The 13,197-nt window shown below is 41.0% G+C and overlaps 2 protein-coding genes across 2 annotated transcripts; one reads left to right on the top strand and one right to left on the bottom strand.

Moving 5' to 3' along the window:
• Window positions 1-132: 132 nt before the first annotated feature.
• Window positions 133-1,980, bottom strand: LOC148725790 (histamine H2 receptor-like). Its single transcript, XM_088731538.1, has 2 exons — window positions 1,930-1,980; window positions 133-1,762 (listed from the first exon to the last, which is right to left on the bottom strand). Exons 1-2 carry the CDS (start codon window positions 1,978-1,980, stop codon window positions 734-736), a joined length of 1,080 nt encoding a protein of 359 aa, XP_088587664.1. The 3' UTR covers window positions 133-733.
• Window positions 1,981-4,403: 2,423 nt separating this feature from the next.
• LOC148725789 (serum paraoxonase/arylesterase 1-like) lies at window positions 4,404-13,159 on the top strand. The gene is made up of 7 exons (XM_088730777.1): window positions 4,404-4,552; window positions 4,660-4,724; window positions 9,041-9,096; window positions 9,639-9,963; window positions 10,918-11,101; window positions 11,778-11,859; window positions 12,136-13,159. The coding sequence occupies exons 1-7, from the start codon at window positions 4,482-4,484 to the stop codon at window positions 12,457-12,459; spliced, it is 1,107 nt and encodes a 368-aa protein (XP_088586903.1). The 5' UTR covers window positions 4,404-4,481; the 3' UTR covers window positions 12,460-13,159.
• The last annotated feature ends 38 nt before the right edge of the window (window positions 13,160-13,197 follow it).

Genomic DNA, 13,197 nt, shown 5'->3' with positions numbered 1-13,197 from the left:
TGGAAGCAATAGCTGCGAGCTCGTGAAGCCCTGATAATAACCTCTTTATGTTATAAAAAAGCTGGGAATGAAATATGTGTAAGGCGATCTGAATAACATTGGATCAGCTTGAAATAATGATTCTCTCCTAAAACAGGAAAACACTTGTATTTCTGTAACCACAGTCTAGACATTTGACAACTTCCTGTCGATCAAACGATCTCAATCGTGTTAATATCTAAGTTCTACCTTTTTTTTTTTTTTTTTGTAACATAAAATTAAGCATATATCAATTAAGTCTGGTAACACTACAGAGGGAAGAAATGATTATTAGTATTCTGGCTTCCCATCAAGTTTATCAACAAGCCCCCCCTTCCCCTCAAGTTTATTAACAAGCTCCCCTCCTTCCCCTCCCCCCGGCCTCCTCTCTTGGAACCCTCCCCCCTCCACTTCCCCGATCGAAAGCCCTGAAAATTATGAACCCGGCTGGGAAGGCCTCACTTTTATGGCATTTTGGTAACCCTTTCATTTCCTAGATTTCAATATCATTCTCTTTTATCAGTGTCTGTTATTCTTTTGTTATGATGTCAGGTTGGAGAGTGTAAAGTTCATAATTATGTTGTTTTTTTTCTGTTATCTGTCCACTTGAAAACTGTATTGGTTTGTATACAAGAGTTTCTTTTTGGCCAATTATGGAAGTGAAATGTCATTAGACTCTTGTCTATTCTGGAGGGGGTGGATGCCCTTACTGATTTTATGCTCTACAAGTCAATATATCTTTGTACGCCTTTCTGACCTCCCGTCGCATAAGTCCATAAATGACTGGATTAACAGCACTGTTGCTCACTAGCAGCACCAGTTGCCAAAAGTACAATTGTCGTGGAAGCGAATACTGGCCCCACAGTGCTTCATAAACATCCGTGCACACAGCTGGTGTCCAACAAACAAGGAACGCAATAAGGGTAACGAACAACATCCGAGTAATCCTCGCCTCGTCTGCAAAAGATCCCGAAGCATTTCGAGCAAGTCTCGAGTTCAAAATCTCGGCAAAATGTGCCCGAACCCTCCAGTAAGCTTTGAAGTAGCAGAATAACATCGACGGAAATATTACAACGCAAACCACACCATAAGCCCCGAGTGTGTACAGAGGGATGCCCTTGTGGTGGCTCATGTCTAGAAAGCAGAGATTCTTTCCAGTATGAAAGCGAAACGGTTGAGTTCCAAATGAAAACACGGCCGTCGCCAAAGCAATTGCGAAAATCCAAGCCACAAGAATTGAGAGCAAAATGTTCCTCTTGGTATAAATTCTCCGATAAATGGCTACAGACTTTGTTATCTTGAAAAACCGGTTGATGGCGATGAGAGCCATTGTGAATAGAGAAACGACAGTGAAGATATATATAAGACTGCCTTGAGCTTGGCAGAAGGCATCACCGAAAATCCACTGGCCTTTTATTAGTGATCCAAGGGATAACGTCATACACAAAACGGCGAACAGCAAGTCTGTGGCGGCGAGGCACGCTATGTAATAGTTTTGAGGTGCGCGGAATCCTCTGGTCTTGTACAAAGACAAACAAACCAAGGCGTTTCCCGAAACCGTAGATCCAACGAGAAATACCCAGAGTATGGATTCAAAGACTTGAAGGCCAGTATGTCTGCCCTCCAAAGATATTGCGAGCTCGTTTTCTCTCTGTGATGTTTCTTCTATGGTTGAATTACGCCTGAGCGAACGTTTTTTCGAGCAGTCAGATCTGGAAAGGTTAGCCACTGATGCAGAAATTTGCTAGACTGAAGCACTAAAAGGTCATCCCCCGAATCCACTTCTATAGAAAAAGAAAGGAAATTAGATACAGACTTCCAGATTTATCCTTATAGACTGAAAGGATTGCCTAACATGCAAAGATTAAAGTCGTTTTTCCATGGTGACTGACTTCCTTGATTACAAGATACCACTGCACTATGAAAACGGGCAGTATTTAGGACGAGGCCTCTTTTTGACATTACTTTCGTTTTGCGTTTCTCATCTAAAAAAGTATCGGGACAAGTTTACATCAGTTGATGCTCTGCATCTTTACAGCGATCTCCTCAAATTTCAATACGTTACAAGGGTAAAATTCAGTTTCGTTTAAGCGAACAAGGTATTTGTCATCACTGCTAAAAGTAGAAGCATTATCTTTCGGGGAATTCCCATAAATGTGACAGGGATAATTGGTAATTTTATATGGAATTAAAACCGAATCGCAAAGCTCCCCCCCATGGTCCCGTTCTTCCTTCAACTTAGGCTCAAAAGCGCTGATCCGTTTCAAGTAATCTCTTTGACCTCTGCTTTTCGGCCTGAATGAAAAGCCGAAACTTTAAATATAGAAAAAAAATCAACGATATCAATAGACACATAAATCATTACCAATAAATTCTTGATAGCTTTAACCTGCTATCACATGATATTTTTACGAAAGGAATTCTTGACCCCAGGTTCTAATAGCTATGGTTGGGTTTCAGGTGACGTCACAAGCTTTGCTGAAGTTAGTGTCCGCCATGTTGGTGTCCCTCGGGTGTCAAATTTATGAATAATTAGTCGATTTCTATTGTGAAGCCCTCTCTCTTATCGCCGTATTATTTCGCCAACTACATGAATATCCAGAAAGAAAAAAGCGATAAAAGTATCTGGCATTCATCTTAAGGTATCCCAGGGCTCTCTGAGTATGCCGAAAGCCTAGAGAGTTGGAAGGAAAGATGTTTGCAAAAGATCTCGGTCATTGGGGTTGACCCTGCAAGCATACCAGCCGAGAAGTTCAGTCCAAAATGCTTGCCTCCTGTGGAAGCGTCGGACTTGCTGAGTTACCTCGTTCTTGAGACCAGCTTCTACACCAAGAAGCAGTTCAAGGCGTTCAAGAGTCTAGAGGCGTTTAATCAAATGGTGTCGGGATTTGTAACCTCAGTTGTAGGCAAAGTAATCGCCGGCAAGTATGCCGTGAGAGCACGAGTTTGGCATTCACAGCATATGAATGATCCTTTAGTTAACGTTTGGGTCATTTCCGAAAACGATGAGACTATTTTGTCAGCTCATTGCTTGGGATGCAAAGCTGGACTGGCTGAGTCATGCTCACATATCGCGAGTGTTTTATTTATGTTAGAGGCAACTACTAGAATTCATGGCAAGCTCGCTGGGTGTCACGAAAACTCAGACACCGAAAACTCAGGTTCCTCGAAGTGTTCTCCAAGCTTCCGAGGTGCTCCATAAATCGATAGTGCATAGCATAAAGCATGAACCAATTTTTTTATAATATAACCGGTGGAATAATGTAACAAATCCGACGCGAAAGACGGACAACAATATCAAGAGTGATTCTTCAGTGAAGCGAATCGTGACGGCGCTGATGCCGAGTCTTCTTCCGCGTTGTTTTTCTCTTTCTGCCTCATTTAAGAACTCTAGCCCAAGGGTCGCAAAATTGTCTTCGTTTTGGGACTGGTGGGCCGATTCTCTGTTTGTATCCATTATTATCGCGAAATATTTAAGAATTTTAACAGAGCGAGAACAAGGATCTCTGCGACGAAGTACAAAAAGGTAAACAAACGTCCCTTTCGGCTCGTCAAAATCACGCCACATTTTAATATTTTGGTGTTGGAGCGAGCGCATTTGATCCCGTTAACTGTGAATGAAAAGTTCAAAATTAACGGGAAAAATGGAGGAAATCTAAGCTAAATGAAGTCTTGTGTCACTCTTAAAATGTTTTAATACTCAACCATCGGACGATTTTGCGAAACGTGCAACTTGCGGCCTTGCTTTTGCTGCTTCAGTTGGATCGAGACCCAAAAGGTCAAAATACACGGAGTGATCATGAGTCGAGTTTATCTCTTGAATTTTCGAGGAGTCTGAGTTATCGGGGTCTGAGATCTGAGGTCTGAGTTTTCGGGATGTGAGTTTTCGTGACACCCCAAGCTTACTTGTACTCAGGTAAAATGCTCATGGATTTTGCCGACATAGGTCAATGAAGTGCCGTATGTGAGGGCTAAAGACATCGATTTCTCATCGGCTAAGAAGCTCAAAGAAAAGCTCGACCAAAAAATCGAGGATCTACAACAGCCGCAAGCCTCGAACCATACAACAACTTCTAGTTCCTCCTGTTCTTCCCCTTGATTTGTAATGATGTTAGGTATAGCGCATTAGATCATATATATAATGAGTTTTGCGCTATAGAAATAATAAAATTATTAAATTATTATACGAAAAAATCCTTAGTCTTTATGCTTTCCACTTTTGCTCGAACAGCCAACAATAATGCATAAAACCATCCCTTCTTTCTCACATGAACTCTTCGTTAGATACGGTTTGTTTACGCTCGAGGGACACCAAGATGGCGGATAGTAACCGTTGCTAAGGTATTGGTCACATGGGTGAAACCCAAGGATTGCCTTCGATTGCCCTAGGAGCTGGAAACGAGAAATTATACAAATAAACGTGTCACACAACAAATTTGGGAGCGAATAGCTGTATTCGGATCATGGGTCGACTTGGTGAATTTGTAGCGTTTTTCATCGTCACTCTATTTGTTTCTTATGTTGTCAAAACGCTGTGAGTTAAATGCTATTTTCCCTTAATTGAACCGTGAAATTATGCTTGTCGAGTTGCTGTTTAATCATACGACGGGTAAATATCACGTACTCCTTTCCGTTTTACAGAATATTCATGGGATATTTTGCTCATATTGTGAATCACTCTCCCGGACCTTGCAGAGTTATAGAAGGTAAGTTTAACGAGGCTGTATTTTTTGAGAAATAGCTCTGCAGCTGCATGGAATATTTGAATCGATTGCTAAAATTATATTGCATTAAGTAACCGTCTTTGGCCTCGAGGCTTCCGCGCACTTGGGCATGGATTTTGTCTGTGAAGAACGTTTTTACTTGAACAGCCCGCGTTGATTAGTTTTACACTTTCATTTGAGTAATATTTAATCTCTCGATGATTCAACTGTGCTAATTACAGGTCATCTCACTCCCATTTGTTCTGGTATTCAGGTCAGTTCCATGACAACTGTGTAATTTAGTCCATCAGCGCGAATGCTTCCCAGAATACAACAAAAGCACTCTTAGAAATTGTAATCGATCGATGCACTATGTATCTCGAATGAGAGAGGGTAGAATACATGGGGTCCTGGTCGCGTTTCACGCTCAAATTTTGGGAAGGTTCGCGGGTCACGTGTTATTTAAACAACTGTCTTTATGTGTGCGAGGTCTCAGGGAAATCTCTAGGTTTTTGCGAAATGAAAGAAAAAATTCACGGTCGAGTATTTTTCATGATGCAAATCACGCCTCACACCACAGCTATCCCAAGCTCACGTCTCGAGGAAAAGCGAAGGACTATATCGTCTGAAATAACACAGAGAGCCCACACAAGCGGCGTGTCTGGTCGTTTGTTCGAAATATTAAAGAAATGTATGGGAGAATATTGAAGAGCATCCTCGGAGACCCAGGGGCTGAGTCGATTTCAAGTTAAGGGCTGAAGAGCCCCTGGGGACATTGTCTTACAAGACTAGTTCCAAACGGTCGCAGTCGTTCTGGCATCTGATTGGTGCCAGAAAATCTTTGTGTTTTTCTGCCCAATCAGAGTGAAGTGTCCTTTCGTGTGTTTTAACACGCACATATTTTTCAAGCTCTTTTGCTCGCTATGTTTGTTTGGGCCGTGCGACGAAGCTTTGACCGAGGTGAAAAGTTTCAGTCTCAGCACACAATGTAAGAGAAATCGATCAGATTGTCCGTGAAATCTTACCGGAAATTATACTGAATACTTTCGCAGGTATCACAAGAGAACGAGTTTAAAAGTTTGCGAGGTTCGTATAAAACATAATGGTTGCAGGCATTGATATCTCGCTTTAAACCTTAGATGAGATGTAAGCCTAAATCTTTCAAGATTTTTTGTATAATTTGCTGTAACTGAAACTTTTCCAATCCCGTGAAGCTATTTCGTCGCACGGGCCACGCAGGTATGTCGAGCAACTGGCGCTTACGCAACTTTTTGTACACGCCCGGCCAAAATCTAATATACTCTTCGCTTAAAAAAAAAGAAAAGCTAAACGTGGAAACTTTTGTTTATTAGATTTGGGTAGATAACCCTGTACTAAGCTGACATTGACAATAAAGCAAACCCGCCCTTTCCATCCAATATTTCTTGGTCTTTGGTTTTGTTTTCCCCAATGAAAGCAGCATCAATTCCCAATAATCAAAGGTATTTAGCTTGGTCTTCAACAATCGACAAAATAGGTGAAATGACAATGACCAAGGGATTAGAAGAGAATCCGTGGCCTTTCGAGTTCAAGAATTTGAACACTCAACGCAGCAGTTGAAAGATTAAACTTTCTCCAAACCCCTTCGGTAACTGTCCGAAGACATATCTCCTTTCCACGATGTTCTCTATGATTAGTCTTTGTTCAGATTTTAATTAGCTAACCGGAAACTCAGCTAAGCTTTCTTTCTAAGCGCCAGTTGCTCGACATACCTGCGTGGCCCGTGCGACGAAATAGCTTCACGGGATTGGAAAAGTTTCAGTTACAGCAAATTATACAAAAAATCTTGAAAGATTTAGGCTTACATCTCATCTAAGGTTTAAAGCGAGATATCAATGCCTGCAACCATTATGTTTTATACGAACCTCGCAAACTTTTAAACTCGTTCTCTTGTGATACCTGCGAAAGTATTCAGTATAATTTCCGGTAAGATTTCACGGACAATCTGATCGATTTCTCTTACATTGTGTGCTGAGACTGAAACTTTTCATCTCGGCTAAAGCTTCGTCGCACGGCCCAAACAAACATAGGGAGCAACAGACCTTGTTGTATGTGTGCGTGTTAAAACACACGAAAGGACACTTCACTCTGATTGGGCAGAAAAACACAAAGATTTTCTGGCACCAATCAGATGCCAGAACGACTGCGACCGTTTGGAACTAGTCTTGTAAGACAATGTCCCCAGGGGCTCTTCTGCCCTTAACTTGAAATCGACTCACAGCCCCTGGGTCTCCGAGGATGATTGAAGAGTCGTAATATCGTAAACTTATATCAAGGAATGTCTATGTTGAGGCTCAAAAGAAATGTAAACCTACCTCACTTGCTGTGTATTGTCGTTTCTGTGGTTCTAAATGGCGAATTTGAGCGATTTGGTAGATTTTGCGTTGACTGTTACTTTACTGTCTAAGAAGGAGACTGTAAAGTAACAGTGAACAGTCGCAATTCGGAATATTCTGTTTTGGGCTTGCTTTGCCATCACTGTTTTTCCTCGAGACGTGAGCTTGTGACACCTGTGGTGAGCGCGAAGGTTTTAGACGGTACGAGCGAGGAGGAATAAACTCATAAAAGAAAAAACCTTTAACAAGTGGAGAATTTTCGTTTGTAAGTAGCGCCAACGCGACGGAGGCCTTTGGGTGGGAGATATTGGAGAACTCTACGCTACACCGTAGATAAACGATTTCTATAAACGTCTCATCACCGCGCGTTAGTGAATACGAAATGCGTTTTATACGCCAGCATGATTAACAAGCATGGCCGAACACATCATGAAACCATATTCCTACATTAATTATGGTTGAAGTCAATTTACTGCTAATCGTCTTGGTGTAATCGTATGATCGGTTTACAATTTTTTATGAGTTCGCGGCCCCTTGTTCACACCCATTTTTGGCATATTATGGAATTTTTCTCGCCAGCACAAGCTAAATTAAGTTCTGACTAAATCGGCAAAGGTCAATGGTTATTGTACACTAGTATATACTAAAACAATGGATAGCGTTGAAGGCGCGCTCTGATTGGCTACTCAAACTCCGAATATCCTTTGCTATTTACCTCCGAGCAACTCGGGGAAAAAATGGCGTGCCGGTTTGCATCCGTGTCAAGCGAAGAAATCACTCAAATAACGACGAAGCAGTTCCTGAAAACACAGAGAAAGCGACTAAATTTGGTTTGGCCGTGTTTAAAGGTAATGGTAACCGGGAGTTTATCGATAAAAACCAATAAAAAAGGTTTTGTTTACAAATGCAAATTAATCTTGCGGAACCTTCACTTGAAAATCAAAGTTGAATGGTATCTTTTACAGAATGGTTTCAAATACAGAAAGAGTTTGCAACACCATTTAATTTGAAGAAATGTCGCCATCAGAGCTAAACAAACGTCTTCAGAAATTTTATCTGTCAGCGAAAAAGCAAGACGGCAGTTTTTGCAAAAAAAATTGCTTACCGCGATCCGAGCCGCGTTGGATCGTTACGCGCGGGAAAATGTTGGAATCGTTGCTGGAATGTATGAATTAAAATCAATTTTTAGTGGTGTATATTATCTCACTGTTTTAGTATGTACTAAAACAACTATTCACCTCAGTGTCGGTGGTCAGCAGTGGATATTTACCTCGCCGCTTCGCGGCTCGGTAAATATCCACCACTAACCACCACTTCGGTGAATAGTTGTTAAATGTTCCAATGAAATAGAAACTACAACCGCGCTATAATTTCGTTCATAGTGCACTTTAAAACCTAGACAACAAAAGTAAAGCACACTGATCGTTGCGATGCAACACGGAAGGATTTTATTCGTAAAAAACGCATGCTACATCTCAATTACCGCACTTTCTATCGGTTTACTGGTAGAATAACTCACGGGGAATGTTGAGAGAACCCTCGAAAAGTTTATAAATCACGGGCCGGTGGCGAGGGATTTACAAACCCTTCGAGGATTCTCGCAAATACGTGGGTCATTACCACAGTACACCGATAGACTAAGTGCGATCTGTTACTGTTTTTAAAATAAACTTCAATTTTGAAGGGGTTTACCAGTGTAAAAGAACAATAGGGTTTTGACCACAACCTCGCTCCTTAGTTAGGGGTGGCCACCCTCCCCCCTCCCCCCCAAGTAAGAGAAAAGGCCCTGGAAACGAGCTTGTGGTCACCAATCAGGGCCCTCATTATTTTATAAATTCTTATGTCCCCCTCCTAAGAAACGTCAAATCAGCATATCGCCGCTAAGGCCCGACATTATCCTGTCTACGTCCTCATGAGAGTATTTTCTCCTTTGGTGATTTTCAGGGAATGGCTCAGAGGACCTCGCTCTCCTTGACGATGGACTAGTGTTCGTGTCCTCTGTAAGTTTCTGCTGTCGTAAATTTATACATATCTATTTAAGAGTTGGTCGTCCCTCCATCGAGCAGTGACAGCTTAATTTTCATTCCAGGTTATAGAGGTTCATTTGTATGAAAAATCCTCATTTTCCTATTTGAGGAGCGTAAACAATTTTTTTGTAAGAGAGATTTTTCATTACGATGAATTAATTTTTCATTCCACGGGAGGGTGAGAGAGGGGGTAAAATGCAGCCTAATACCCCCACGATACCAGGTTCGTCTTCTTGTCAGACTCACTCAAGCCTAGTCCAGGCGTACAGTTTTAAATTAAAACAGAGTGCGACCGTAAATGACACTGTAGCAGCGGCGGAGACGCGGCGGAACGAAAAAATGGAAAGAGGCCTGGGTCGAGTCAACCCAAAGTATCGCGCTTCGTTTAACTAACTGGACGCTTGAAAAGTGCTAGAGCTCATCTTGACACGCGGGCGAGAGTAAGCATTTGACTTTTGATTTCTTAAGACATTTGACTTTAATTTGGTAAATTTTATTACTTATTTATAAAACAGGGGCTTCGTTACAGACTTAGCATGTCGTACGACTCGGTGCTTGACACGCGCGAGGGCAAACTTTTGACGTTTGACTTCAACAAACCCAATCAAGATCCCGTGGAACTGACACTGAAGAATTTTAATCATTCGGGGTTTAACCCGCACGGGATCAGTGCGTATCAGGATTCATCTTCAGGTGCAGTTTCCCTCTTTGTTGTGAATCACCGACCAGACGCCCAAGCCATTGAAATCTTTGACTTCGAACTGGAAACTCACTCACTGATTCATCGGCGCTCTGTGGTGAATGAACTGATCTGGAGTCCAAATAACTTACATGCAGTAGGTATGTGAAATAACTAGCCTTCCGATCTTTCGGAGAGAAAAAATGTTGTACAAAGAGCTAATAATCACGCAAGTTAAAATCGAGCAAACTGACTTGAGTGCAAGGAAACGTAAATGAGCGATCAATTTTAGTCTTGCAGTTAATTGGTTTAGAGATGGGTGTGAGTTTTCTCGACAGATCACCAAGTGAAGTACAGCAAAACTATTGTAATCCGGATTATCAGGCTCAGCCTACGCAATGTGACTATGCATAAAAAAATTAATTGTTCCAAGATTGACAATCATGAAGAAATACTTGGGGTAATAACCAAGCTAGTAAACAAGCATTCTTCATTCGAGCTTCAAAAAGCGTGTTTCTCCTCCAGCGGGGCGATTTGGGACGAGTTGGGGAAAGGTTTGCCAGGGGTCTGGTAGTAATAAGTCTGGCACTACTAGTACTGGCCCATGGCAGACCTCTAGATCTCGCCGGCTCGCGTTGCTTGAGGGTTCATACTTTCCCGCGGTTGTAGAAAAAATACTTGAACCAAGGCGCTAATAATGAGGCTTGCTCGCAGGCTAGCGTTTTCCTTGCGTTCTTGATGAGCGCTTAACACGTGGGCTAAATTTAGCATCATCGTTTTACTCTTGAAAAGTACTTTACTAGATGAGTGTTTGTATGAGGTAGTGGAATCGATGGCAGTAGATCCCGGATCCAGAAACTGAATTTACCCATTCAAGACTCTACCCTACGTAAAATAGGGAGCAAGTTTTTTGTAGAAGCTAAATATGATGCATTAGAGGAATGTAAGGATTGTTTTGGGAATTGCATATCGAGCATGAATGGCTGTCCGCCGGTCCGTGCATTGCCTACACCAAACTGTACACCCCATCCTAAGTGGACCTCTCAACGTCTTTTAAGAAAATGTCATCTGATTTGTTGTTTCTTCGGATTTTTACTCTGTACATTTTTTTGCAGGTCCAGATTCCTTTTACGTGACAAACGACAATTTCTTTCAATATGGAACATTGCTGCACTTGCTTTATCTGTTTATTTTAAACAACTTTTTGGCTTCAAATATTGTGTATTTCGACGGATTTAAAGCCATCGAAGCGATAGGCGGAGTCCATCCTAACGGTATAGCCTTGAGTACAGAGAAAAGGTAAGCAGTTGTCATTGTTAAGAATTGATCGCAATTAACACCGGCCTGTACCGTAATTCCCATGAGCGACCAAGACGGAATTTCTCCTCACAATATATATACGCAGAAAAAGTGATAAGAATAAAGAAAAATATCATTCAGGTAATTATTAGTTGATCCAATACCAAAGGGTCCAAACCAGCATCATACGAATTGAATGGCAGACATTTAAGAGAATTACTAATTATTGAGACCCTTGGAGCGAAAGGATCAAATGAAATAGATCACATTTTGACTTGCGGATGATATAATGGTAAAGAAAAGATCCGTGTAGGGTGTGGTCCAAAAATAAATCAATGATAGATGAACTGCCGAAAGGGGAGCCTTAAAAAAAATCCAAGCTTAGACAGGATTTGAATGCGTACCTACAGATAGTAGTGAATGAATGTACAGATAAATACGTGAATAAATAAAGGAATCAGTGATTGAATAATTAATATTTAATAATAATTAATATTCCTAAAAGAATTTGGGAGGACTCACCGTAAAGCCTGTTTAAGTCCGTGCTAAGCCGAAGGGAACGGAATTGTATGTTCTACAGCTTCTTGTGTGCCTCTTTATTTTCTGTATGTTTCCCCTCTTTTGCAAAAACTGCGTTTAATACTCTACTCAAACTAAAGTTGTTGAATCCTTTTAGTTTTGTTTTTGCGTCTGCAAGTCGCGATAACGGTGTGGCAGTTTACAGACGTCGTCATGACAACACCTTAGAGGCTTCTCAGGTGGGTCACTTTAACGTTAAAAAATAATGAATATCCATTCTTTGAATGCCAGGGAATGAAACTCGTGAACGTACTGTTGGGAATCATTTCTGCTACCATCATTAACGGTGCGTATACGTACGGGACTTTCAGTGCAATGCTCAACGAGTTTGCATGATAATTCCGAAAGGTATCAAAAGAGTCTCCCTGCTGAGAAGAACTGCCGCACCATTCTAGCCGCGAACCATTTTTCACCGGTATCTTTGACAATTTTTATTGTATATTTTCTGTATGCAGATAATTAAAGTCGGAGCACTTGTTGATAACATCAATGTCGATCCTGTTACTGGGAATCTTTGGTTGGCAACGTTACCGAAAGTTATGGACATCGTTGAGCACTCAAAAAATATCAGCCACTTTACTGCTTCCCAGGTTCTCGAGGTACAGCTAGGCAAGCCATCTGCTTCTGGGGTCGCTTTTCCTGATCATAAGGTTCGTGGTGTGTACAGGAATGACGGAAAGGAATTGTCTGCTTCCACCACTGCACTTGTCTATAAAAGCCAACTTCTCGTTGGAACTTTACATACTAACATGCTTTATTGTGAGGTGAAATACTACTGATTCGCTCGAAAACTAACTTCCCAAAAAGGGTAAAGGGTGATGTGCTTGTTTCTTGTAGAGCATGCCGAGTTTCAAGCGCTTTCTCAGCTTCAACGGTAGATGACTTAGTTTCGTGATACGAACGTTACATATACAACCAAAATATAGAGTTGATATAAGTTAGTGTACTTTTTCTTTTACTATTCATATACAGCTCTGCCTGGGGTGTCCCAGAATCAGTGAACTTGAAAAATCACGTGAATTTGTTATAAATAAATTCATACGGTATACGTAACGAATTGCGTGTTGTTATCTAGATAGAGTCTCAGATCATAGTAAAGTCCCTGGGCCTATCAAAACACTTTAAAACAATCAATTTAAAAGCGCAATAAAGGAAAAACTCTTTGAAATTCTGAAAAAAGAGGATGATTATATAAGAATTGCTGATATTAGAGTACAATTTTCAAAATTATAACTGTGTGTACTTTCAGTATATACTACAGTCTGCCCTCCTGTTTCATTCTTTCTATAAGCCACATGGCAAACTAGATTGTTCGTCTATATATTATAATTATACATATAAATATTCATTTTCTATAGAATTCTTTTCTATTTTTTTTATTTTCCTCTCTTGTGCCCACCTCGAATAGCCCTAGCTACTTGCGGGCCCAAGCATTGTAATTTTCCGTATTAAGCTTAAATAAAATTTGTTGTTGTTGTTGTTGTTGCCTTTATTTTGCGTTTTTTACAGTCGATCGG

The sequence above is a fragment of the Stylophora pistillata genome, chromosome 8 (assembly GCF_964205215.1).
Source record: "Stylophora pistillata chromosome 8, jaStyPist1.2, whole genome shotgun sequence".
NCBI classification, from domain to species: domain Eukaryota; kingdom Metazoa; phylum Cnidaria; class Anthozoa; order Scleractinia; family Pocilloporidae; genus Stylophora; species Stylophora pistillata.
Note: the sequence above shows the minus strand (reverse complement) of the source record. Positions and strands in the feature narration are given on the sequence as shown.